Source organism: Drosophila sechellia, chromosome 3L, assembly GCF_004382195.2.
Source record: "Drosophila sechellia strain sech25 chromosome 3L, ASM438219v1, whole genome shotgun sequence".
Classification (NCBI taxonomy): Eukaryota; Metazoa; Arthropoda; class Insecta; order Diptera; family Drosophilidae; genus Drosophila; species Drosophila sechellia.
In genome coordinates this window covers 5,497,088-5,522,592 of record NC_045951.1, presented here as the reverse complement: position 1 = coordinate 5,522,592, position 25,505 = coordinate 5,497,088, and the positions used below count along the sequence as shown (strand labels likewise).

The following is a 25,505-nucleotide window of genomic DNA, read 5'->3' as shown; positions in this document are numbered from 1 at the left end:
GCTTTTGCTGGCCACTGCATTATGATTTCATTTTCTAATCGAGTTCGTCTTCATCCGCAGCCTCACTTTATATTGCTTTTCTACGGTCAGCGCGAAAGGCGATGTGCTGCAGAAATAAAATCACGCATACGCCGCGTATGACGAAAGTGAAACAGGCGCGACGACGAAGGCCCATAAAAAGCTGCAGCCAAAATAGAGCCAAGTAAAAGAGAAAGAGTAGGCGGCAAGAGGGCGAAAGGCGAAAAAAAACAGACGGAAAGAAAGAGGGTTCGGAAACAAATAGAGAGCTAGAACGGTAGCTTCACTTTTTTTCGGCAGTTCAACAAACTCAGAAACGAACTTGGGTCAACAAACTATGCAAGACCCACGGGGAGATCATTAGAAGATCACCATCAAAAAGACGATGATGATGGCGCTACAGCTGAACCGAATCTTTTGTCTGTGGTATACGCATAAATAAAAATAACAAGACGAGAGGTCAATGGCAGCAACACTGGCTTCAAAATGCAAAGTGGTGAAGGGGCAGCGCTGTAGAATAAAAGCTAAGGAAAAGTGAAAAAAAAACGTATGGATCTAATAAGACAAATCTTACAAAAATAGGTGGTCATTAAATTTTGTAACTGAGTTCTGTGACCTAAAAATTGTTTTAATTCCTGAGGACTTATTTGATTTCGGAAGTCCTATTCACTTACAAGAATAAAAAAATGAAGTGTTAATAATCTTGCAATGGATTTATTATCAAATTATTTATAATTTTAAGTGCAGAAACTAATATTTAAGGAATCTACAAAAAATAGTGAATAATATAAGAACTATTCATTCAAACTAACAGTTTGTAAGTTAGCTTTTTAAAAATAATTGCTAAAGACATATTCAAATAATACAAGCAACGCCACCTATGCAATTAAAGTTAGAACTAGCATGCAATGTATTTCAGACACATTTTAGCTCAGACCTAAGCCGATAGTCGGAACAGATCTCCATAAATCGATAAGTCGTAATTACTGGTTATCAATATTTGGTCACATTGTCCAAAACAAAATATAAATTTGTTGAAATTCGAGCATTTTATGAAAATATGAGCTCGCCAACGAGTAAAAATGTCAGCGAAACGAACGGGAACAAGCCAAAGAAGTCGGGCAAAACGAGCTCAAATACGAAAAGCGGCTCCATGGACACACGCGCCGAGTTGGCGGACCTCATTAAGAAGAAGGCCGAAACATCGGTGAGACACAATATAAACAAACCCGAAATCGCAGCACTTTATCATTATTTCGTGGCATAAATGACAGGAACAACTGGCCAATCTGGAGCGACAGATCTACGCCTTCGAGGGCTCATACCTAGAGGACACGCAGCTGTGCGGAAACATCATCCGCGGCTGGGAGCGCTACCTGACCTCCAACAAGGCCACCAACTCCAAGGCCGACAAGCGGAATCGCAAGTTCAAGGAGGCCGAGCGTCTGTTCTCCAAATCTAGCATTACCTCCATGGCTATATGCAATCGTAAGTGGGGGATATTTCATACTGTGTCATTTGCTTGTGTAATGTATCTATGCTTTATGCCCAGAAGGGTGTAAATTGATACCCTCTAGTTGCCATACATGCGCATTTGTTTATTAAAAATATTGTTTGTTTATTCGGCTTCAGCTGAGCGCGCCAGCGAATCGGATTCCATCACAAATGAAGACTCCAGCGACAATCAGATCTCAATCAATCAGAACACCACAACGGCCCACGACGGAACCACGACAATCAAGAGCACACCGAAAGACGAAAAGGGTAAGTAGCACATTTGGGAGATTTCTCAAGAAAAGAATATATTCTTAATTACACCTTTTATTTACAGATTCACCCTCGCATCGCAATGAAGGCAGCGTAGTGAGCGGAATGGTGGCTGGATCTACGAACAGTGGAGGTAACAAGGATCTCCTCGGCACACCCACTTCGAATACAAAGAGCAAACTGTCCACGAACTCCAGTTCGACAGCGAAGAAAAGCGGTCACATAAACAAGAAGATACGACATCGATGATAACTGCTACCGTGTATCCGCATTTGATTAAGCACTATTTACCTTCAAAGTTTTTAAATTAAAATTTGTACAAGAAATAAAGCGAATGTAGATTTACAACTTATTTTATTTCCATACAAATGCAACTACTTTCAGCCTTGAGTCATAGTTTTGATTAATTTTTTTTATAAGCATACAAGGTTTCTCCTTTGCTCAAAGTTAACTTTTAATATAGATTGATTAGGAAATGATGAGTAAAATATATTGTGATACACCATAGTAGATTTTCCCGACTAGCATATATGTAACCTTTCCCCAGCCTTTACCCAGTTAATGGTAATATATATGCTTATTGTTCTAGCACTTATAGTATAGATCTCGACTTACAGACGGATATGGCTATAATCAGAGGTCTGAGCTGGCATATACTCGTGCATATATATCCAAAGAGCATATTTTTATCTGTTACATACTCTTCAAAGTATTTAGTATTCCTTTTTACTAAAGAGTAACGGATATATAATGATTATTTATCATTAAGAAGTAACGGCAAAACTATTCGAGTCCGGATGTATAGTACGTCATATAAAAAATATATTCATACATTTTGTGATTGAAAATATGTTACATGATTTAGGAGAAAAAATTGTATACTTTACTAGCAAATAGATTAATTTGAAGAGAAAAGAATACTATGTCATATTAAATTGCCTTTTTGTTTAATGGTGAGAGATGGAATCAGCAAGCGTACTTTGAGTTGCAGTTGATCTCATACTAAAGATCCTCTCTTTGGGAAATATTCTGAAAAGGGTCATTTTAGGGAACTGGTTACTCGAACTATAGACTAGAAGACTTACTGTTGCTTGAACAGTACAAGAGTTTTGCGCCTCAGAATAAATAGCATAAATATAATGATGCCTTGGGACCAGTTGAAGTAGTCAGCTACCAGAAAGACATTGACCCACAGGTTGTCGCGTTGCACCAAGAAGGAGAATATTTTAAAGCTCCACGACATTCCCATTGCAGTGAAGAGCAGCAGAAATAGTGTGTAACTGTAACGAATTGATAATATTAATCTCAAACTGGCATTTTCAACTATTGTATTATAGTTAGCATACTTCTGTTTGTCCGAATTCAGCTTCTGTATTCTGCCTTCCTGGCGAGCAAACTTTCGCATAGTCCTCTTGGAATCTATTAGGTGTTTAGCCGTCAGAACAAACATAGTTATGTTGAAGAGAATCAGTAGCACCATCGGTCCATAGAAGTACAGCATTGCAGACCAGCTTTTAGCTGAGGGTGGAAAGAAAGAGAATGGTTTGCAGGTCCCACAAGCCGGATACAAAACAGAACCCACTATAGATCCAGCAATGTTTTATCCCGGTTGTCTAGGTAAAACATATCATCGCAGGGCAATGGCAGATCCCACTGCACCATGAGCTCCTTCTTAAAGTGCCTTTGCACCACTGATCCGTCGTCCAGAGTTACATTTAGGATTGGGTCCAGTAATGCGGCCTCCTCCGTCGTCATGTTGGCGTAGGATCCGCCCTCATCCATTATGTGGTCATGTGGGCAGCAAAACCTGACGCACGTCCTCAGCTTGCAAACACATCCTCTCACGTGACTTGGCACCTGCTCCTTATCTCCGTTCGCCAGAAGCTTGAATTCATACGTAGCCGTCAAATGAGCGGGAATGAGTAATCCTTCGTAGAGGTATGATCCATTCGAGAGCCTCTGGCCCTCCGAGATATCTACGGTATCAAAGAAACTGCAGTCGGCAATCTCAGCACTCAAAGATTGCAGATTCAGCAAGAGATATATAAGGACCGATCCGAAAAGTAACATTTTCCAACTAGCTAGCTTATAGTTGGCTGGACGTTCTTTGAATATTAATTAATTAAATAAAAATAAAGTGGTACTACAAAATCCCAGCGACTTCCCTTTGCGGTTGCTAATTTATAATTGGCACAAAATAACTAACAGGAATAACTGAAAGGCAATGAACAAATTATTTTTATCAGACATTCCCAATTCGTTACTCATTTCTGAGCCGTCATTTTTCCTACTCAACTCAAAACCGAGGTATGATAACACCACATTAGAAGGATGCTATAGAACAGAATTATTAAAATAAGTTAATAATTATTCAAGCAACTGCTAAACTATTCTTTTAAACATATTAACTATAGTATTACAGAAGCTGATGTATATAAATAAAAATAATAACCAATTAAACAATACAATTTTTAACTTTTTAAAAGTAATGCAGCTTATCTGTGTTCTGTAGCTTAAAATAAAATATAAATGGACCACCAAGTATTTAGTACTGAGTATAGGTTCCTTAAAATCCATCAGTGAGATACATTCAAATAGCCCGCCACGGCGATACCGCTATGCAATAGTTATTATTTTTGTAACGCTTTTCCCATCGATACGTTCCCAGTCACGTTTTCGTTGGCATTAGAGGTGGAGAAACATTGATATTGGCGGACATCGTTGTTTTCGATGTTTTTGGCAAAAAACATCGATGTTTTAAGTATAAACAAAAAAATTGATCTTTTTTAGTAAACGTACATTTCAGATATTTATTCAAGTCTTCCACGACGTCAGCCAACACCACCAGCAAGTCACAATTAATATCCAATATGCTATTAATAATTGAATTAGAAAATATTGAAAATTTATTTATACTTAAAATTTATACTCTTTTTTGTTCCGATGCGCAGTAGAGATGGTTAAACAACGATGATCCCTCGAAAAACATGGAGGTTTTTTGTTTTTCGAAAACATCGATGACTTCGATGTTGGCATCGATGTTTCTCCACCTCTAAGATACAACCCTAAAATATTTCTGCTGTCGGCAAATCTGAGTGTTTGCCACAAAACTGTTTGAAAACGCAATCCCAGCGAGGGCAACCGAATCAGGCCGGCAGAGCGAAGTCACCAGGAAGACGCGCAATCAAGGTCACCGCCTGCACAAGCCACAATGGGCAGCAGCGCCACGCAAACCACGGTGCCGTCCCGTGCAATTTGTTTATGTCTGCTGATCGCCAGCTGCTACGTGTCGCTCTCCCAGGCGGATGAGCACAACCACAAGGTAAGTCCAGTGCCACATCCCTCGAGCATCGACTACATGATCCACTTTGCCACGCAGTACAATGACCGGGAGGAGGTGGTGCTGTGGATGAACACGGTGGGCCCGTACCACAATCGGCAGGAGACGTACGCGTACTTCTCCCTCCCCTTTTGCAGTGGCCAGAAGTCCTCGATATCCCACTATCACGAGACGTTGAGCGAGGCGCTGCAAGGAGTCGAGCTGGAGTTCAGTGGCTACGAGATGGAATTCAAGAGCGACGCCCCCAAATCGGTCATCTGCATGGTCACCTTGCAGGAGGAGAGCGCCAAGGCATTCACCTATGCCGTGAAGAACGAGTACTGGTACCAGATGTACATCGATGGCTTGCCCATTTGGGGAAAAGTCGGTGAGCGCGACGAGCGCGATGGCAAGTACTATATCTTCACGCACAAGAAGTTCGACATTGGCTACAATGGCCAGCAAATCGTGGACATCACCCTGACCACCGAGGGCCGCGAGGAACTCAAGCCGGGCTCCCACATCAACTTCTCATACGAGGTCAACTGGAAGCCCAGCAAGGTGGAGTTCAAGAACCGATTCGACAAGTACCTGGATCCCAACTTCTTCCAGCACAGGGTGCGTATAGTTAAAAAGATCTGGAATACAACTAGATTTACTCTATAATATATTCTATATAAATAGCAAGAGGAAAAGATCAGAGTTTGATGACATCATTCTCTCTTTAATCTTTTCTAGATCCACTGGTTCAGCATCTTCAACAGCTTCATGATGGTCATCTTCCTGGTGGGCCTGGTGTCCATGATTCTAATGCGAACTCTGCGCAAGGATTATGCCCGGTACAGTAAGGACGAGGAGATCGACGACATGGAGCGCGATCTTGGGGATGAATACGGCTGGAAGCAGGTGCACGGCGATGTCTTCCGTTCTCCGCCCAACACGCTGCTCTTCTCGGCCTTGGTGGGCGCTGGATACCAACTGATTTCGGTTGTATTCTGTGTGATCATGTTCGCCATAGTTGGTGAATTATACACGGAACGCGGCTCAATGCTGTCCACGGCTATATTTGTGTATGCCGCCACCTCGCCAATCAATGGATACTTTGGAGGATCGCTCTATGCCCGCCTGGGTGGACGCATGTGGATCCGGCAGATGCTGGTGTCCGCTTTTACAGTTCCAGTGGCGGTGTGCGGCACGGCTTTCATGATCAACTTCATTGCCATTGGATATCACGCGTCGAGAGCCATCCCCTTCGGTACCATGGTGGCGGTCACCTGCATCTGCCTGTTTGTCATCCTGCCCTTGACTCTGGTGGGCACTGTCGTGGGTCGCAATCTGGACGGCCAGCCGGACTTTCCATGCCGCGTCAACGCTGTGCCACGACCCATTCCCGAAAAAAAGTGGTACATGGAGCCGCTGATCATTGTGCTTCTTGGCGGCGTCCTGCCCTTCGGTTCCATCTTCATTGAGATGTACTTCATCTTCACCTCCTTCTGGGCGTACAAGATCTACTACGTCTACGGCTTCATGTTGCTGGTTTTCAGCATACTGACTGTGGTTACCGTGTGCGTCACCATTGTGTGCACCTACTTCCTGCTAAATGCCGAGGATTACCGATGGCAGTGGACGAGTTTCATGGCTGCGGGCTCCACGTCGATTTACGTGTACGCCTATTCCTTTTATTACTTCTTTTTTAAAACCAAGTAAGATGCTTGTTACTAGTATTTTATACGTATATTTATAATTCATTACTTTACAGAATGTTCGGTCTGTTCCAAACGGCCTTCTACTTTGGCTACATGGCACTCTTCAGCGGCGCATTGGGCATTATCTGCGGCACCGTCGGCTATGTAGGCACGAATCTCTTCGTGCGCAAAATCTATTCCAATGTGAAAATAGACTAAGAGCCCTGCGACTGCAAACCCGCCCCCAGATCTGTATATCATCCTAATTGATTAGCAATTGTATTTATTGAGTAGAGTTTGAGTTCTGTTTTACTACTTTTGCTCCAGTTGGCTCTCCTCTTTTCGTCTCTTTTTGGGTTACCCACTTCTCATGTTGGTGTGAAAATGAATGCCAGTCCAATATATTCGCACCAAAGATAACAGATTCAGTTTAACGATGTATACGCAAACTACATATATCACCTAAAAGGTTTACTTCGGAATTATAAGACTAGACGTTTCAAATGAGAAAATGTAGGAAATCATTAAATCAGTGCATTAAAAGCTCTTTCTGTTGCATTTACGTTTTGGTAGATTTAAGAGTCAATTATTAATCCTATACACTAATTTTTGTTTTGGAATCTCTACAGTTCCATAAAGTAACATTTATCTTACTTAAATTACTAAGAAGCTTGCGTACACAAAATATTTGATATATTTCCGAAGATAACTTTTATGTCATATATGTGCTTTTTTATTACGTATGCTACCTTGCATACGGTGTACATGGAGTATTTTATTTGAATTGTTTGCCTAGAAAACTTATCAATCTATGCAACTGCAACAAAATGTGACTTGAACTTGTTTGCGCCAATTAAGTTATGTACGATGCAAGAAATGTGCTGATTAGCACTAGTCGATAATCTAATAATAAATTCAATATATAAAACCAAAGAAAATGTTTAAGCCCCCTTCATCTTGGCCATTATCAGCGAACACACAGATCGTTTCACTTTTACTGTTTTTGATTCACTCGGTAACATTGACCCTCAAATTGTTTTCCAATTACTGGGAGGCAAACAACTTCAACGCTCTTATCATCCCATTTATTAGGGGGCCAATTCTCGCACTTCCATTCGTTTTCTTTTCGTTTGGGAGCACGGGATGGATGGAGTACTTTGGGATTATTCCATGACAGCACCATTGATAAAGCAATTCGGATTCTTGTCGTTAACTGATGATGTTCGATTTGGCCCAAGTACTTGAACTATGCTTATATTACGTATACGACCAATCACTGCAGTGTTTACACACAGTGTGTGTTATACCCTGAAAGGTTTGGTGGGCTTCCCAGAACCATATAGTTTACTTAAGTTGTTTTAAGCAACTTTCAAATATATTATACTGAATCATTTTTTATTAAGTACATTTTAATTAAAAGATTCGGAAGTTAGGTAAGATAACGTTGGAGATAAGCAGTTACTAGAGAACAACTCATTTGAAGAGTATCGAAAGGTTTCAACTGCTGCCACAAGCCACCCTTCATCCGGATTTACTTCTCTGCTCATAGTTCCAGGGAACGGCGCTCGCTTGGAAGTGGACACCGACGGAGTGGACGAGTGCCATTAATGACTCGTGTTCTCCGTGGGCTTTGTTTCGTCAATGGAATTCTGTGATAAGTCGGAAATGTCGCAGAGCCTTTTCATTTCCATCCGCAGTGGGGTGATAACTGATTGGAAACATATTGATTTCATAATTTATGCTAAATCTGGGCAGTGGAAACTGTAAAGGCGCTTGGGATAATCCCTGCAGAGTTTCCGTTTCGATGGGTATAATGGCGATGGGTATAATGGCGGTTCAAAAGTCTGGGTGCCACTTTGATGGGTATCGCCCACATTTGGTGACATAAACTCTAGAATCTGATCCCTGTTTGCGACCTGATAGACAGTTTATGTATTTTTGAGGTTGTCCCGCTGATTGCAGCTGGTTGGCCAAGAACCTAGCCGAGAACCCTGCTGACCCAGTTTAAAGGTTTGTCTTCGGGCCTAGTGATGTTCGTGTATATCTTGTTGCATAAATTATCATAAATGTCACTGGCCGACTGGGTGATGGCATTTTTCCATTTGATCGCTTAGCATTTCCCTTTCGCTGGTGGGTTAAGAACAGTTATAGCGATGCGGGAAATGTGTTTTCTGTTCGATCTAGAGATTATTTTGTATATTTTCTATGCATATTAAAACGTAGCTCTCGAGTTTTCAGCTTATAAAAGCAGAATTCGAATTTTTGGTCTCAGTCCGATCTGAAGAGATATCCGAAGTACATCATGAGTTTTCTGGGACTCTTGGCTTTCCTGGTTGCTGGTAAGTTTATCAAATATTAATACATTTTCCTTCAATATTGCAATGACATATATTTCATCAGGTCTTTGCTCCACCGCCCAGGCTTCGTTGGTGAAATGCTCCTGTGATCCTGGCCCACAGGGGGAACGAGGACCTCCAGGTCCGCCCGGACCTCCTGGCAATCAGATCGGTCTCCCTGGCAGTGGTTCTGGCTACTGGGGCTATCCACCCACAGGTCCTTACCCCCCAAATCTGCCTTTCATCCAGGGACCTAGAGGATTACCAGGACCGCCTGGTCCTCCTGGGTATTGTTTCCCATGCCCAGCTGCTCCACCTTTGAGATCTTTTCCGCCACCTGGAGTTCCAGTTCCTCCTTTCATTTCCACCCCAGCTGGTGGCGGATTTGGTGGAGCCTCTGCATTGACCACCGCTGTGGGCAACATTATAGTGATTCCGGGAGGAGCAGGAACGGGATTAGCTGGCCGCGCTCAGTTCTTCCACATTTCACCCGATGGCCAGGTGGTGCAGATCGATCGACCGCAGAATCTGCCCAGTGAACTATTCGATACACCGGCGAACCAAGGTTCCGGTGCTCCCATTCCTCCACCGCAACCCACATCGTCATCTCTGTCGGGGATCACACCACCAGCCGTTCAAGTGCCACCCACTCAACCCACGCCCGGCGATCTGGGAGCCCAGCAGCCCACACTTTTGCCCGAGAATGTGGAGGAAACTGTGTTCGCGGTGGGCAATCGCAAGGACTTCCTGCGAGGTAGTTCCGATGCCAGCGATTGGAGAAGGATTCTTCTGCTGGGAGAGCGACCCACCGATGGTATACTCAAGGGCCAGTCCATGCAGCAGCTCAATCACAACCAGCTCGAGAGCAGCATGGATAACTTTCAGAGGGCCTTGGTCGAACTGAAGGAGAAGTATGCCACGCTCATCCAACCGCGCAACTCAAACCAATATGCAGTCATCATTTAAACGGAAAACTTAAGATTAAAGTCAGTTGAATAATTTAATAAAAACGGTAATGATAATGTCTAAAAAGAAAATAAATGACTATTTTATATGGAAGTTGAGGTATCTTTTATGATTCCTTATATAAAGATCTTTTGGTTGACAGACTTGTTATGTAGAGCTGGTTCTCAAGTGTTTTTCGTTCAAGCTTCGCCAACAAAGTACGATATCATTTCTTGGTATGTGCGGATAAAATTAGAAATGCCTAGTCGAGGGTATTCCCCCAAAGAATTATGAATGACAATTGTCAACAATGAATCTGCGTTAAATACTCACCATTAAGACACGAGATTCTCAAGAAAAATTCAATTGTCATAAAATCGCAATGCCTATTAACATTTTTATTAGCATATTAAGCGCGAGTATTTAACGCTTTTTAAGTCAGTCTAAACATTTTAAAGAGCAATATTGATAATGGAAATTAAAGGTATCAATTAAGCGATTTGATTGGAATCAAGTTCAATTTGCTACAAATGAGTTTAATTTAGTTGCAGTCATAACACAGTCTATCAATTTTTGATAGACTTAAATTAGATTTAACTTGTCATTGATATTTTAAAAATATAATTCCTTGAAGCGGTGGGTTAACAATTAGTAGAGTCCATTCGTTTAACGTCATTGGGTTCACTTTTTAATAGAGAAAAACGATAATTTAATTTCTTAGAATCAATCAGAGACATAAACAGATTAATTCTTACCCGTGATTTGCCAAGATAAAACCAATTTAGTTTTCGACCTTTAAACGATAGTTTTCTCCTGTTAGTCATTTAAGATCCGCTCTGCATAAAATGTAATTTATACTATTTTTTGAGACGTAAAAACCTTCATTATATTGAAGTCCATCCTTTTGTGTCATTTAGTCTATACAAACTCAAAAAAGTTAAACCACTTATCACCCATTAACGTATATATTTAATCAGAAGTATACATTTTGTTAAATTGTGTTTTTCTTGGAAGAAATGCCCCATGAATAGCAAAGTCCAATTCGCTTGGCTCCACAAGTCGTACTATCAAGATCTTAGAATCTACAAATGGAAAAGTACCCATTCGAAAAAAAAAATCTAAAAAAAACAACTTCCTTTTTCATTTTTCAATCACACCACTGTCAGTTATAAAAATTTTTCTTATTAATCTTCTTATAATCAGACACTATAAGTACATTTGGTTTTTTAACATTGATAGGAAAACAACGTTTATTGAAGTATTGATTTTAGTAATCCCCGATCGAATTTTTTTCCTCCAGAGCCGCGTGTTCCAGCACCTGTCAAATGTTGAGTATTCATTTAAAACGATAAAGCGTACGTGAGAATCGTCTAGTGGATGTGCTAATTAAGAGTCCTTCTGTCCGTCAATCATCGCCGGATTGCGACTCCTAATCGCAAGCGGTTAGTCCGTCGCCCACACAGGCAGCGAATGCCATCATGTGGGGAATGGTGTTCTGTTCGTAGACGCCGGTGAAGAGATGTGCCCAGGGTCCCGAGGCGAAGACACCCACATCCTCGCCGCCATGGGTCTCCGATTCCAGGGGCACCATCGCGGGGAAGAGCTGATCGAAGTCTCCGATTGTGGGCAGACTGGTGGGATCCTCGCGCTCGTGGGTCTCTGTGTTGTAGTAGTCCTGGAAACTCTTGCCGTTGGCATAGCTCAACGCCAAATACGGTTTGCCATCCTTGCCCTTCGCCTTGGCAGCTCCAAAGATATCGCTGCCCCGTGGCTGATAGCCCGAAACGCTGAAGGTGTGCGAGTGATCCGAGGTCACCACTATGAGGGTCTCCTCCGGATTGGTCATCTCCCTAGCCTTCCTCACCGCCTTCGAGAGTTCAGCTGTCTCATCCAAAGCAATTCGTGCCATTGTATCGTGGTGGCTAATGTCGATCTTGCCTCCTTCAACGAAAAGGAAGTATCCCTGCTCTTCGGTTTCCAGTACTTCAATGGCCTTCTGTGTCATTTCCTCCAAGGTGGGCTCATTGTTGTCCGGATCGGCCAGCTGCTCTAGATGATAGTGCATGTGGCTCTTGCTGAACAGGCCCAATAATCTTCCGGTTTCAGTGGCATTCACATTGAGCAGCTTCTTCTGCGTTTTCACAAAGGTGTTGCCCGCGTCCAAGGCCTCGAATTCTTTGACGAGATTACGACCATCTGTGCGTCGGCCCTTGTCGTAGTGTTCCGGACTGTAGAAGCTACGCTTGCCTCCACCCAGCATGACCTTGAGTTTGCTGCCCACTTCGCCGTGAATCAACTGGACAGCTATGTCCTCGAGTCCCTCCGACAACTCACCGCAGGCTTCCTCCAGAACAGCGTTATTCTCCCATTCGCGATCGGCGACATGGGCGTAGACTCCGGATGGCGAGGCGTGGGTCACTCTGGTGGTGGTCACCAGTCCAGCAGCTTTGCCCGCATCTATGGCCCATTTTCCCAGGGAGAAGACATGGTTTCTTTCATTGGCCATCGCCGCACAGTCGCCTCGCTTGACATGCGCATTTACTCCGATGGTTCCGTAGTTCGCCTTCACTCCGCAGAGATATGAGGTTGATGTACAAGCGCTATCGGGGACTATTTTGTCCACCGAATAGGTTTTCGATAGTCCGGTAAAGGGGAATTCCTCGAAGGAGAGCTTCAGCTCCTCGCCTCCAATGTAACTCCTAGCAGCAGCCAGAGTAGTCAGTCCCATGCCATCGCCCAAAAACAGTATAATGTTCTTGGCCTTCTTGGTGTTCCTCACGAACTCCAACTTTTCGCGGATGAGTTTCTTGCTGGCCGAGTGCCAGAACTCCTGGGTTTCCTCGCCGGAAATCGTTCGCAGCCTGGGACTAGTGAGCAGATGTGGATGCATGCGCTCCTCGTCCACGGGAGCTTTTCCAGGTACTGCTGCACCCCAAACGACGGTCAGCAGACCGAGGCCAATCCAGAACTTAAGACTCAGCATTTTCGAGATACTTTCACCGTGCCAGCCAAGTGAATACTGTACTCCGTAGTTCCATGCGACCCATTAATATACCATCAGGTGCAGCTCGTGTGAGGAGGCGATAGGGCAGTTTGGTGGGGATCGGGTAATTTACGACACCTTCTTAGCCAGACCGTGATACTCACGTTTTTAGGCACTCGAGATAATTAATCGATCGCCACTTTAGATTGCTGAAATCGCAAAAACAATCACCCATAACGCGTATGTATATTACAGGAAGAGCGCTTCGAAAAATCGGAGGCTATATAACAGGGCCATTTCGTCAGTTTTGGCCAGTTTCGCGGTCACTCCCGAACGGAGCATTCCTCAGTTTAAAGTCACCGCCCCTCCCCCAAAATGGTAAAGAGTTGCCTGATCTTGTGCTTCTTCGCTCTCCTGGTCATCCAGGCCCGGAGTGATCTAGCCGATGACCAAGAGCACGGTAAGTGGAACCGAACGGCATTACGAGGTGAACTGCCGAACGAATCCGATTGGCCGAGACCCAGCTTATCTACAGCCAATTGAAAAGCTCTCTCGCCTTATCGTAGATCTTGTTGGCCCATTAGACTTGGCTAATCTAGACCTTTTTTTAAACAGCATTCAGTCATCGTGTAGCTATATAATAGTTTACGACTTCAATTGTTCACGTGAAGGCAAATTAGAAATAGGGTGACATTCCTATAAATAGATTTATGTTTAACAAGAAAGTTTCAATTCTTAGAATAAATCAATTGCATCGATGCAAAGTACAATACTATAAGCTTAAAAAAGGGTATAATAATTATAAACTAGGAAACAATCAATTATTTTTCCTAAGCTAACATACAGTACAGGAACTCGAGTTTTTGTTTATAGGACATATTTCTTCAAAGTATATATAAGCCTAAGTATTTCAAATGAATGTGTAATGATGACAAACAGCACTATAATCAGCTAAATGGTTTTCAACACGTTTATTAAGCCTCAATCAAGTGTGAATTTCCAGCGATATGGTGGTAGCCGAAAGCCCATAAATAGTTATAATTAAAACTGATTTATAGATCTGCTCGAGATAGGCTGAAAACTTGTTTAACACTTCAAGAAGTAGTTTTATTAGACCAATTTTCGCGCCGATTAGTTGCTAACCCAAAGTCCGGACTTTACAGCCCAACATCCCCGTCTGCAAACATCACGCGACTTCGAGGCCCTCGACGAGGAGCTGGACACACGATTCTGGCACGATAAGGCCCAATCGATTCTCGCCGATAAGCTGGCCGGCCATAGGAAACTCAACGATAATCGCGCCAAGAACGTGATCCTATTTTTGGGCGATGGCATGTCCGTCCACACGATCACGGCCACACGTGCATTCATGGGCGATAGCAACAAGCAGGTCTTCTTCGAGAAGTTCCCCTACTTGGGTCTGTCCAAGACGTATGCCGTCAATGAGCGTACTCCGGACTCGGCCAACACTGCTACGGCCTATTTGACCGGAGTCAAGGCCAACTATGGCACCATTGGAGTCAATGCACAGGTGCAGAGGGGCGACTGTGGGACCAATTCGAGTAGCCATGTCCAGAGCATTGGTCAGTGGGCCCAGGAGGCCGGTAAGTGGGCCGGAGTGGTTACCACCGCCCGGGTGACCCACGCTTCTCCAGCCGGAGTTTATGCCCATGTTGCGGAGCGAAATTGGGAGCACGATGGTGAGATCATCAGCTCAAAATGCAGTCCCGACGTCAACACCGATATTGCCCGGCAGCTGGTGGAATGGCCAGTGGGTCAGGAACTGCGCGTCATCATGGGCGGCGGTCGATCCTATTTCCGGGATCAGTCCCAGCACGATGAGACTGGCGTTTCGGGGCTGCGAACCGATGGACGCGATCTGATCAGCGATTGGCGAGAGATCAAGAAACAGCAGGGAGCAGAGGGCAAGTACGTCTGGTCACTTAAGGGCCTGAAGGAAACGGATCTCAGCAAGACGGATTACCTTCTCGGCCTCTTCGACACCTCCCACCTGCCCTACCATGGCGATCGTCGACGAACCCATTATGAAGATGCAGAGCCATCCCTTTCCGACATGACAGAGGCTGCCATCAAGATGCTCAGCAAGAACGAGGAGGGTTACTTCCTGTTCGTGGAGAGTGGACGCATCGATATGGCCCATCACGCCACCAAGGCGAAGAAGGCTTTGGAGGACACCGAAGAATTCGCGGCAGCCGTGGAACTGGCTAGGAAAATGACCGACGAGGAGGACACGCTGATTGTGGTGACTTCGGATCACTCGCACACCATGTCCATCAACGGCTATCCGGTAGGGAACTTATTAGTACTTCAAGAAATCAACATTCTTTTTTCATGTTTTGAATCTTCCCTTTTCAACATAATTCTTATATATTTATATTTCTATATCCTATCCCAGTACCGTCGACAGAACATCCTTTCCCTTGCTCCCAATCTGGCTGATGATGAGCTGCCCTTTACCGTCTTGTCCTATGCCAATGGTCCGGGATTTGCTGATACCTACAGCACTAAAGATGGACGCATTGATCTTTCCCATGCGGACACCACGAGCGCGGAGTTTGAGTTCCAGGCCACGGTTCCCTTGAGCAGCGAAACCCATGGCGCCGAGGATGTAGGTGTCTTTGCATCTGGTCCCTTCGAGCACCTGTTCACCGGCAATTACGAGCAGAGTTCCATTCCAGCCATGATGGCTTATGCCGCCAACATTGGACCATTTGCCAAGGACAAGATTAATGAGGAATAAAGTCCCAACTTCAGTCGCATACTCATAAGGAATACTCAGTAAATAGTTAAGGGGAAATAAAAAATGTTATGTTTTTTTTCTGGTCAGTTAAATATACAAAAATATACTTCTCGCAATTTCCACTTGTGGTGTTCAGCGGGGGGTGGGGATCCCGGAGGGCAGTGGAGTCTTTCTTGCTGACGGATATTTAGAGGGCCACGCGAAGGCCGCAACTTAAATAACAGCAAATAAATCAAATCAAAGCAAATGGCTGTATCAGCATTTTGGACAGTATATGTTTCAGTTACTTGGGACTTTCAGTCCGTTTAATAATGTCTTAAACTAAAGTCATACAGCAGGAGGAACGAAGTGGCTCTAATGAATGTCTAAATAAAAAAAATTACCATCTTACCAGAGGACATTTTGGATAGTCTCAGCCACATCCTGATTATTCATGTCATCCTCTGAAGGGGAAAAACAAGCGATTAAAGGCAAAACAAACAGGTAGCAAACAAGATAATGGTCAGGTAATGCCTCAGCCCACAGAAGGTAGAGCAGTTCTCCCGAAGGATCTGGGAAAGTCGCGACCCATAGTTTACCTGGCTACTTGATTTGCTTGGCCGTCGTTAGTTGTGTTTTGTGCTTCCCGCTTTCAAGAGCTCAGCAAAAATGCTGGCTGCTTTGATTTACACTATCTTCGCGATTTTAGTGAGTGTTCTGGCCACGTCCTACATATGCATTCTATATGGAGTCAAGCGTCGCGTTCTTCAGGCCGTTAAAACAAAGAATTCAACCGAACTCAATCACATAGCTTATCAAAAATATAACCAGGCTCCAGGACCACGACCATGGCCCATCATTGGTAATCTTCATCTGCTGGATCGATACAGAGACAGTCCCTTTGCGGGATTCACGGCGTTGGCACAGCAATACGGAGACATATACTCCCTGACCTTCGGACACACCCGCTGTCTGGTGGTGAACAACCTGGAGCTGATTCGCGAGGTGCTCAACCAAAATGGCAAGGTGATGAGCGGGCGGCCGGACTTCATACGATATAATAAATTATTCGGAGGCAAGCGGAGCAATTCGTTGGCACTGTGCGATTGGTCACAGCTGCAGCAGAAGCGAAGGAATCTGGCCAGGCGTCACTGCTCGCCCAGGGAATCCTCTTCTTTCTACATGAAAATGTCCCAGATTGGCTGCGAGGAAATGGAGCACTGGAATCGGGAGCTGGGCAACCAACTAGTTCCTGGAGAGCCGATCAACATAAAGACTCTGGTTCTGAAGGCCTGTGCCAATATGTTTAGTCAGTACATGTGTTCGTTGAGGTTCGACTACGATGATGTGGATTTCCAACAGATTGTTCAGTACTTCGATGAGATATTCTGGGAGATTAATCAGGGACATCCGCTGGACTTTTTACCCTGGCTATATCCCTTCTACCAGCGGCACCTGAACAAGATCATCAACTGGTCCTCGACCATCAGGGGAGTCATAATGGAAAGGATTATCCGGCATCGAGAGCTGAGCGTCGATTTGGATGAGCCAGATCGGGACTTCACAGATGCTCTACTTAAAAGCCTGCTTGAAGATAAAGATGTCTCCCGGAACACGATCATCTTCATGCTGGAGGATTTCATTGGTGGACACTCAGCGGTGGGAAATCTAGTGATGCTAGTGCTGGCCTATATAGCCAAGAATGTGGATATTGGAAGTAGAATACAAGAGGAAATTGACGCAATTACCGAAGAGGAAAAGAGGTCAATTAATTTGCTGGATATGAACGCTATGCCCTACACGATGGCGACGATTTTCGAGGTGCTTCGATATTCATCCTCTCCCATTGTTCCACATGTGGCCACCGAGGACACAGTGATCTCTGGCTATGGAGTGACTAAGGGCACCATTGTGTTCATCAACAATTATGTGCTAAACACCAGCGAGAAATTCTGGGTAAATCCTAAGGAATTTAATCCATTAAGGTTTTTGGAACCATCAAAGGAGCCAAGCCCAAAAAATTCCAAAGGTTCTGATTCCGGCATCGAAAGTGATAATGAAAAACTTCAACTCAAGAGGAATATTCCGCACTTTCTGCCCTTTAGCATCGGGAAGCGGACTTGCATCGGCCAGAATTTGGTGAGGGGATTTGGTTTTCTGGTCCTGGTCAACGTAATGCAGAGATATAATATCAGCAGTCACGATCCTTCGACGATTAAGATCAGTCCGGAGAGTTTGGCACTGCCTGCCGAGTGTTTTCCATTGGTCTTGACACCCAGGGAAAAGATCGGACTACTATAAAAAAGTTATAAATTAAAAAACAATTTCATTAAGCATAAATAACTCAAACCGCTTCAGAATAAGCTTACTGCATTATCCATCATCAGACATAACGAATAAGCTCAATCAAATAGTAAAACTATTTTACTGTTGAGTATATTTTCCATTATTCAACTAACGCAAATACAAAATTTGTATTTCATGTCTATATTTTGTACGATACCAAACACGCAAAGTCTTATAGATGCTCACCACACTATAAAAATTTCACATACATTCGATTCTTGTGGATCTTAAGGTTAGATTAATTCGTTAAGAACTTCGTTATAGTAAATGACTAAAATATGTATAGTGCGCACGCCGAAAGTTAATTCAAGTATAATTCTTAAGCGAACTATTTACATTTTTTATTTTCTTTTAGAAATCAATAAACGTGGGCCCAGATGGGCCTTGTATAAATGACATAGAAACCTAAACGAACTTCTATGAATAAATGCAACTTGTTTACAAATGGTCAATTAAAAATATTTTATAAACCAAATATTTACGAAGTAAATCAATGTGTAGGGATTAGGATCCTCATGGTTTACAATTAATAATAATTACCTAAAAAAAAACTCTATAATTAAAAAAACCAAGCTAGCAAGATGGGTCTACTACTGCGTCTCCACAAGGAGATGCGGCTTTACGTCCACCACAGGCTGTTCGGCTGGCTCTGCCTCAACCTCCTTGAGATCGTCGCTAATCTCCTCCGGACTGGCAGTTCCGCCTCCGTCATCGACGTCCAAGGTCTTGGGCAGCGGTCCTAACTTCTCTAGTATATCCACTGGCATTATCTCCGTTATTGTGGGCACCGAACTCACGGTGAACTGAGACGGCAGTTCGGGTAGAGTCGGCAGCTCGGGCAAAGGTGGTGGTGTGAAGTAAGGAATTTCCAACACGGGAGGTGGCGTCGTGTCAGTAGAAACAGGCAAGGGCACAGGCAGCGGCACTGGAACAGGAACTGGAACAGGTGATGGTACCATTGTGGGCTGCTGAGGATAACCCTGATAACCACTTCCATCCAACACGGGAATGGGTTGTGGCAGGACATTAACAGGCACAGGAGAAACTGCAGCTCCACTTGGCGTTGGCGGTGGACCACTCAGGTAATAGGGCATCCCATTGGGTACAGGCATGGGCATCGCTAGCGGCGGTGGAGGATGTTTGCTAAAGAATTCCTTGAGCATTGCTCCTCTCGTGACAGCATCGACATGCGCAGGTATAAATGGCGGGCGGTGTCGCAGGAATCCTGGAGGAATCTGCGGTAGGCGACCAGTCTTCATTAGCATGGCAAAATGCTTGGGATCGAATGGAGGGCGGTAGGCTGAACGTAGCGTGCGTGTGTAAGTCTTAACTATTGCACACTTGAAAGGATCAAAATGAAAGTATCGGTACTTCGGTTTCTTCTGCACCAAAACAGGCTTTTCCAGATTAGCTGGCTTGGTTGTCAGTGGCGGCGGTGGTGGTGGAGGCAACACAAGCAGCTCATCGCGTATCAGTTGCAGCTTGGCGGCGGCTTGGGAGCGACCCTCGTGATATTTCCGAAGGGCACGTTCCACCGCCATTTCAACGACCGCGCGGTCTTCGTTGTCGCTCTCGTATGCGGGCAGCACCTTATCCACGAAATTGACGCCTTTTCCCTTTGGTTTACTAAAAATAAATATACTATTATTATTTATATATAAATAAATTTAAAACTCTGTCTTACCTCGTGTCCTCCACTGGTTCATCTACTGCATCTGCCACTATGTTCTTCTCCGCTTCCAGTATATCCTCCCCAGAAGGTACTATTTCCAAAACGTTTCCTTTTTGTACGGCCACCGGCATCACTGACGCCGTGGCCGTCATCGACGGCATTGCCTCCACTGGCGCTATAGGAACAAGGGATTCCACGGGCATCATCGGCGCCATAGGTAGTTCCCTAAGAACCGATCCAGGTGCCTGAGGTGAGGAAGCTACTTCGACCATATAATCCATGTACGTATTTGAATATTCTTCAGAGTATTGTGCATACGCTTGTTCCATATTGTACGCGGAGTCCATATATGCGGCATAAGCATCATAGCCCTCACCCAATGCGTTCTGATCCTCCTGCTGCATCAATGACATATTATAGTAGTACGCAGCCGCTTCCATGCCCTGATTCTCTGCAAAATAATTGAAAGCTTCCTCTGCTGATAATCGAGACCTTGGTGATATTGACCGCGATCTCGACCTGGAGAACGATCTCCTTCTGGTTGGTGCTTTGGACCAACTGCGTCTCATCGGCGGAGACGGAGGTTTGAAGGGTAAGGGCGAACGGGAGCGAGATAAGTGTTCACGTTCCCGATCACGACTTAGTGAGTGACGTCGGCGGGAAGGAGGTGGTGACCGAGGTCCAACCAATTTTTGTGGTATTGGAGATATTGAACAGCGTTTTCTGTGCCCTGCTAGTGGCAACCGTCTTCGTCTACTTGGACTCCTACTTCGCGTTCGACTTCTTGTTAAACTTCTACTATGACTCCTGCCTTTCCTAGTTCCTCCGACGGCTGCTGCTCCAATTCGCTTAGCGTATCTGGAAACTCTTCTGGGCGATGGAAGGCGTCGGCGTCTGGGGCTGGGAGTACGTGACTTGGTCCTAGATCCGCGACGTCGTGCCCTACTTCTAGAAATAGAACGGGACCGGGATCTACGACGACTTCCTGCTGATGGTGGTGGACTCCTTAGCTTAGGCTTAGATCGGGATTCGACAATGGTGGGTTTCACAATGGCGATCTCCTTTGGTGGCTTTTGCAGCGGTGGTTTGGGAGGCTCCGCCTTGGATGTTTCCGGTAGATCTGCTTCGTCCTTGTCGAAAATGACAGATTTCCTAGTCAACTTCAACGGCGAGATTGTCAGTTTGATGGCTTCCCGATTGGCACTGAAGATGCTGTTTACAGGAAAGGATGTTTCCTTAACCACCTCTTGTGCCTGAACAGTTCCTTGTTCATCCACTGGCTGCTGATCCTCACTGGAATTGCTTTTAAGTTCCTGTTTGCGATACTTATCCATGATGGCATTGCGCTGCATTAGAAATAAGGATTCCATTTTCAGCAGTTCTTCGGAAATCTCATCGCCCGCATCATAGTTCTCACGCATCATCTGAATCCTAGCCAGATTGTCTTCAAGGCTCTTTAATTTCCGTAGGTCCTTGCTTACATTGTTTTTCTTTTGCAGCTGCTCCTTACCAGAGGTTTCATCCTGATTTGTGTTGCAATTACCGGATGCTGTGACCGATTCATCATTCGAAGAGCTTTCATTGGCATCATCGTCCTCTGAACTGGAGTCCTCCTCTGTTTCGCTACTGCTGCTACTTGTTGAGGAAGTCTCAGAGCCCGACGAACTCTCTTCGGCTGGGGAATTGCTCAAGGAACTGTTTTTTGAGGTGTCCAGTGTTTCAGACTCCAAATGCTCGTTGGACATCTTAATACTATTCATGAATTTGTCATATAGTTCATGGATGTTGCCCCCCGGCAGGTTTTCATTTTTACGTCGCGGAGGAGGTGTGCTTTTTGCATTCCACAGAGCGTTGGAGTCATCATCGTCATCATCGCCATTAAATTGTGAAGCTACTGGAGGCAAGGGTGCAGCGTTAAGGGATGCGTTTGCATTTGGACCGGGAGTAGGAATTACAGGAGGTGCGTTCTTGGGCATACTGGCCAGTGAATCGTCGTTTTCCCAGTTGTCGATGTAGTCATCCGTATCGGGACTTTCCTGCTCTTTTGCCGGTGGAGGAGCATTGGTCGCCACTGCACCGTTTCTAACCAGCACATCGTGCCGGGGAGGCGTTGCATTGCGTTCGATTTTTATAGTGGTTCGAGTAAAGTTCGTGTGCAGAGGCGGGGGCGTAAGATCTTTTTCTTTCTTAATGCTGAATTTTGTATACTCATCACTCTTTCTTGGTTGGAATCCAGTTTGCTGACTGCCATATAATTGATTTCTTTCGAGTTCTACATCCCTATCCCAATCCTCAACATCACTGTCGTGTCTTTGAAATCTTCTCTCGTTGCTTGAAGGTCGAGAGGAGGATTTTCTCCCGCTTAATACTGATTCGCGCTTGAAAGGATTTATATGCCGTGGTTGGCTTTTGTGATGTTCGACCTCTGCCCTACCACTCGCAGATCTATTATGCCTGCTATTCGGAAGGTGTTCAGCTTTAATCTCTTTGGGAGCCTCTTTTCTCTCTTTGTATTCATTAGTGCGACGGAACAACTGCTCTTTAGTAGCTAGTAGATTATCCAAATGCAAATCGCTTTCCTCGAGCAGGGCGCCAATCCTACTGTGAATCTCACTGGCCTTGAGCAGAGGAGCCAGTTTGTCGGCTTTAGCGATGGGTACAATAGGAATGGATGACTTCAACGGCGGCGTAGTACTCCTTTCAATAGTTGCAGCTGGAGCTGAAACGGCAGTGTTTACTCGTGGAGGTGATTCGGCGAAAATATCAAAGTCCTTGGGATTGGCGTTATCAACAATTGGAGTCTGTGGGATCTGAACTTGTGGTGGTGTCATTGAGGGAGTTCCTTCCCTGCTCCCCCAAGGTGGAGGCGTCTGATTTTTTCTTATTGAGGCGTGTTCGCTTGTTATTGCACTTTCACTGAAGGAATCATGCGGCGTGCTTGATCTCTTGGACCTATCCAATCCATTTTCTTTCGGCGGATCCATGCATTTTTCTTGATGTCTATCCTTAGTCGTTTCCCGCGAATGCTCCTTTAATTTGTCCTTGCCGCTTTCCTTTGGGCATTTCGTTACTGATTTTTCTCTCGATCGCTTTCTTTGCATATCCTTTAAACGTTCATCTGTTTTATCTCCCAATGGCCCCAACAGTTTGTCCTTTTTGTGATCAGTTCCTTCCTTTGAATTTTCTCTTGCATTTCTTACTTTTTTTGCTTCAGGTTTTCTTTCTTCAGACTTATTCTGCTTTCTTTCATGCAGTCTTTCCTTAGAATGGTTTCTATCTTTTTCTTTGGAACGCTCTCGAAGCTTTTCTTCATTCGTATCCTTATTTTTAACCTTGGATTCATTTCTTCTTTCGCTGCGCTCGGTAGATATTTCTTTAAGCTTTTCCTTGGATAAGTCTCCATTCTTTTCCTTTGATTTTTCCCGACGCTTATCCCGTGAACTGGACCCTTTCCTTGATTTTACTCTGGTATATTCCGCATCGTTTGCCTTTCTTTTGGTTTGATCTCTGGCTTGCGATTTTTCACGTGTTTTATTCCTAGTTCGATCTCTCTCCCTAGATCGGTCTTTAGTTTTACCTCTCGATTGATCTCTTTCCTGGGACTTTCCACTCGCTGCATTCTTAAGCTCGCCTTCAATTTCATCCTTTTCCTTAGAAAGATTCATACTTTTTGCTCTATTAGAATTTTTATCTTGGGATCTTTCTCTACTTTTTCGTCTTCCTGTCCCTCTGCTTTCATCCTTGTTCTTAGAGTTTTCAGTGGACTTGCCGTGCGATTCTTTCGACCTTTCCCTAGTTCTTCCTCGATTTCGGTTTATGTCATGGGATCGATTATTTGGTTTTCCTCTGACGTCATTTTTGTGCTGGGACTTCTCTCTCGATCGATTGATTTCAATTAAGAGTTCAGTGGACTTTGTTTCGCTGGAAAGTTTCGCTTCCTTGGAGTTGTGGTCAGCAGTTTCCGCTTTAGTTCTGCAGTTCTCATGCTTTTTATTGGAGCACTCGGAAACAAGATTGAAAACAAAAGACACTGGCGGCTGCAATGCTGTCCAACTAAAATTAAACTTGTTAAACATAACTTTCTACATAAATATGGAATTTACTTACATCACATCCGATTGGAGTCGTTTGCTACAACCTGAATTGCTGTTATTACCTGTAGCTGGTGGATTTTGAGGGGCATACGCTCCCTTCAGAGGTCCTTGCGTTGGTGGCCCACCCACCATGGGAGCTCCCATGCGATTCGGTGCGGGTGGGCGACCAAAGAATGTCGGTCGCATGCCTCTTGGTCCGCCCCTGTTCATTCGGGGCATAAAGCCCATGCGTGGAAAGTCAAAGCAAGGAGCTCTCATGTGGAATCTTAGCGGAATATTGCCCAAGAACGGCGTGGGCGGTGCTTGGGGCAGGGTAGCAGCTGCAGCCTCCTCCTGCTTCTCCTTCCTGGCCTTCTGCACATCCTCTAAGTTTTTGAGGTCCTCCCCCGAGGAGTCCGAGTCCGAATAGAGGCCTTCGCTATCGTCCACATCTTCGGCTTGGGCATTTGGTGTCCCGCCAGATCCGTTCTCTTTGCGCGCCTGTTCCAGAATGCTAGCTGGTAGCTTCAGAAGCGTTTTGCTCATTATCAGTTCCTTGGACAGATGCTTTTTGACTGCCGGACTGCTGGGATGATAATGGGGCGGGGTCACCACCTCGCCCGGTTCCAGACTGTTGGTGTCATTGTCCTGGAGCTCCTCCGTTGGCTTTGACTGCTTTCCAGTGGCATGCAGCTCCATTCCAACGGCAGATCCTCCAGCTGCTTGCGACATATTTACATCCGGCGACCTCAAATCGGTTTGCCCCTCACTCTGTCCCCCTTTTCGATGATTCTTTCTTGTTGTTTGCGGGCGCACACGCTTTTCTTTTTCTGCTCTCTCAATGGCGGCGCGGTGTTGCTGGGTATCCACGCTGCGCTTTCCCTCGCCGAGCGGTAATATTGATTGGGCGGCGCGGGCGGACGTCCTCGTCGGTTCCAGCGGTGCACCAGCTCGGCGTTTGCGGTATCATGTACGTTTCCGTTTAATGTTTATGCCATTATGAAAAACCAAAGCCAATAACTTTTCTGCAGCAAGTAAACACTACTCAATGCAGAACAGAGACTGGCCACATTGAATCTATCGGCAGGCAGTACTGCCAACAGCTATCACAAATTTACTGAAAAAGAAGCTAACAATTTTGTCCATTCTCTGCTGACATTTTTAAGGAAGTTTTAAATAGCCATTTTGATATACAGCAAAATAGTACAATTTTTATTGATATTTGTTTAACTAATTTTAAATAATTTTACAGTGTGAACGCTGATATTAATCGGGATGCTTCTAGTTGTATCGATATAATAGCGAATACACCCACCTTAACATTTAGAGAGTGCACACTCTGTTAGCGTTGCCACACTATTTGAGTGGCTCGCTCCGATATTTTGAAATGGATTTTAAATTCATTAGCTTTGTATTTACTTAACGACTGTCTTTTACATGCTCGAAAAGTCGTAGTAACTGTGCGAAACGCAATCAAACACCCAAATGCGCTTTACCGCTGCAGACTGCACTTATTTCCGCTTCCTCTTCGCGAGCGGCGTTCATTCGAATGCGAAGTGCAAATAAATGACAAATACGGTTACCGTTGTGCCCGCTAAACACACAGTCACTATATATATTT

The 25,505-nt window shown here is 44.6% G+C and overlaps 8 protein-coding genes across 8 annotated transcripts; 5 read left to right on the top strand and 3 right to left on the bottom strand.

Annotated features, from left to right (window-relative positions):
- The first annotated feature begins 1,007 nt into the window (after positions 1 to 1,007).
- On the top strand, positions 1,008 to 2,137 carry LOC6610896 (chromatin modification-related protein MEAF6). The gene is made up of 4 exons (XM_002035423.2): positions 1,008 to 1,225; positions 1,293 to 1,506; positions 1,651 to 1,782; positions 1,850 to 2,137. The coding sequence occupies exons 1-4, from the start codon at positions 1,079 to 1,081 to the stop codon at positions 2,032 to 2,034; spliced, it is 678 nt and encodes a 225-aa protein (XP_002035459.1). The 5' UTR covers positions 1,008 to 1,078; the 3' UTR covers positions 2,035 to 2,137.
- On the bottom strand, positions 2,123 to 4,107 carry LOC6610895 (probable G-protein coupled receptor Mth-like 2). Its single transcript, XM_032719248.1, is given in 4 exon segments — positions 2,123 to 2,814; positions 2,871 to 3,065; positions 3,132 to 3,385; positions 3,388 to 4,107. Coding segments are annotated over 4 exon segments (999 nt in total). The 5' UTR covers positions 3,856 to 4,107; the 3' UTR covers positions 2,123 to 2,732.
- Positions 4,108 to 4,832: 725 nt separating this feature from the next.
- Positions 4,833 to 7,722, top strand: LOC6610894 (transmembrane 9 superfamily member 3). The gene is made up of 4 exons (XM_002035421.2): positions 4,833 to 5,107; positions 5,165 to 5,722; positions 5,843 to 6,807; positions 6,864 to 7,722. Exons 1-4 carry the CDS (start codon positions 4,997 to 4,999, stop codon positions 7,006 to 7,008), a joined length of 1,779 nt encoding a protein of 592 aa, XP_002035457.1. The 5' UTR covers positions 4,833 to 4,996; the 3' UTR covers positions 7,009 to 7,722.
- An 87-nt stretch (positions 7,723 to 7,809) lies between these two features.
- On the top strand, positions 7,810 to 10,172 carry LOC6610893 (collagen alpha-1(VIII) chain). Its single transcript, XM_002035420.2, has 2 exons — positions 7,810 to 9,128; positions 9,190 to 10,172. Exons 1-2 carry the CDS (start codon positions 9,092 to 9,094, stop codon positions 10,089 to 10,091), a joined length of 939 nt encoding a protein of 312 aa, XP_002035456.1. The 5' UTR covers positions 7,810 to 9,091; the 3' UTR covers positions 10,092 to 10,172.
- Positions 10,173 to 11,232: 1,060 nt separating this feature from the next.
- Positions 11,233 to 13,090, bottom strand: LOC6610892 (membrane-bound alkaline phosphatase). The gene has a single exon (XM_002035419.2). It carries the CDS (start codon positions 13,051 to 13,053, stop codon positions 11,500 to 11,502), a length of 1,554 nt encoding a protein of 517 aa, XP_002035455.1. The 5' UTR covers positions 13,054 to 13,090; the 3' UTR covers positions 11,233 to 11,499.
- Positions 13,091 to 13,363: 273 nt separating this feature from the next.
- Positions 13,364 to 15,916, top strand: LOC6610891 (alkaline phosphatase). Its single transcript, XM_002035418.2, has 3 exons — positions 13,364 to 13,513; positions 14,217 to 15,361; positions 15,470 to 15,916. Exons 1-3 carry the CDS (start codon positions 13,429 to 13,431, stop codon positions 15,812 to 15,814), a joined length of 1,575 nt encoding a protein of 524 aa, XP_002035454.1. The 5' UTR covers positions 13,364 to 13,428; the 3' UTR covers positions 15,815 to 15,916.
- Positions 15,917 to 16,130: 214 nt separating this feature from the next.
- LOC6610890 (cytochrome P450 307a1) lies at positions 16,131 to 18,182 on the top strand. Its single transcript, XM_002035417.2, has one exon. It carries the CDS (start codon positions 16,463 to 16,465, stop codon positions 18,092 to 18,094), a length of 1,632 nt encoding a protein of 543 aa, XP_002035453.2. The 5' UTR covers positions 16,131 to 16,462; the 3' UTR covers positions 18,095 to 18,182.
- An 82-nt stretch (positions 18,183 to 18,264) lies between these two features.
- LOC6610889 (serine/arginine repetitive matrix protein 2) lies at positions 18,265 to 24,946 on the bottom strand. The gene is made up of 3 exons (XM_032718183.1): positions 23,919 to 24,946; positions 19,824 to 23,864; positions 18,265 to 19,765 (listed from the first exon to the last, which is right to left on the bottom strand). The coding sequence occupies exons 1-3, from the start codon at positions 24,614 to 24,616 to the stop codon at positions 18,730 to 18,732; spliced, it is 5,775 nt and encodes a 1,924-aa protein (XP_032574074.1). The 5' UTR covers positions 24,617 to 24,946; the 3' UTR covers positions 18,265 to 18,729.
- Positions 24,947 to 25,505: the final 559 nt, after the last annotated feature.

Bases quoted from the DNA above. Each gene is read 5' to 3' on its own strand.
- LOC6610896 (XM_002035423.2), top strand. From the start codon at position 1,079: ATGAGCTCGCCAACGAGTAAAAATGTCAGCGAAACGAACGGGAACAAG. The intron at 1,226-1,292 runs GTGAGACACAAT...CATAAATGACAG, and splicing joins AGAAGAAGGCCGAAACATCG to GAACAACTGGCCAATCTGGA. The intron at 1,507-1,650 runs GTAAGTGGGGGA...ATTCGGCTTCAG, and splicing joins CTCCATGGCTATATGCAATC to CTGAGCGCGCCAGCGAATCG.
- LOC6610892 (XM_002035419.2), bottom strand. From the start codon at position 13,053: ATGCTGAGTCTTAAGTTCTGGATTGGCCTCGGTCTGCTGACCGTCGTT.
- LOC6610889 (XM_032718183.1), bottom strand. From the start codon at position 24,616: ATGTCGCAAGCAGCTGGAGGATCTGCCGTTGGAATGGAGCTGCATGCC. The intron at 23,865-23,918 runs GTAAGTAAATTC...GTTTAATTTTAG, and splicing joins CGACTCCAATCGGATGTGAT to TTGGACAGCATTGCAGCCGC. The intron at 19,766-19,823 runs GTAAGACAGAGT...ATTTATTTTTAG, and splicing joins GAACCAGTGGAGGACACGAG to TAAACCAAAGGGAAAAGGCG.
- LOC6610890 (XM_002035417.2), top strand. From the start codon at position 16,463: ATGCTGGCTGCTTTGATTTACACTATCTTCGCGATTTTAGTGAGTGTT.
- LOC6610893 (XM_002035420.2), top strand. From the start codon at position 9,092: ATGAGTTTTCTGGGACTCTTGGCTTTCCTGGTTGCTG. The intron at 9,129-9,189 runs GTAAGTTTATCA...ATATTTCATCAG, and splicing joins CTTGGCTTTCCTGGTTGCTG to GTCTTTGCTCCACCGCCCAG.
- LOC6610891 (XM_002035418.2), top strand. From the start codon at position 13,429: ATGGTAAAGAGTTGCCTGATCTTGTGCTTCTTCGCTCTCCTGGTCATC. The intron at 13,514-14,216 runs GTAAGTGGAACC...CGGACTTTACAG, and splicing joins AGCCGATGACCAAGAGCACG to CCCAACATCCCCGTCTGCAA. The intron at 15,362-15,469 runs GTAGGGAACTTA...ATCCTATCCCAG, and splicing joins TGTCCATCAACGGCTATCCG to TACCGTCGACAGAACATCCT.
- LOC6610894 (XM_002035421.2), top strand. From the start codon at position 4,997: ATGGGCAGCAGCGCCACGCAAACCACGGTGCCGTCCCGTGCAATTTGT. The intron at 5,108-5,164 runs GTAAGTCCAGTG...TTTGCCACGCAG, and splicing joins CGGATGAGCACAACCACAAG to TACAATGACCGGGAGGAGGT. The intron at 6,808-6,863 runs GTAAGATGCTTG...ATTACTTTACAG, and splicing joins TACTTCTTTTTTAAAACCAA to AATGTTCGGTCTGTTCCAAA.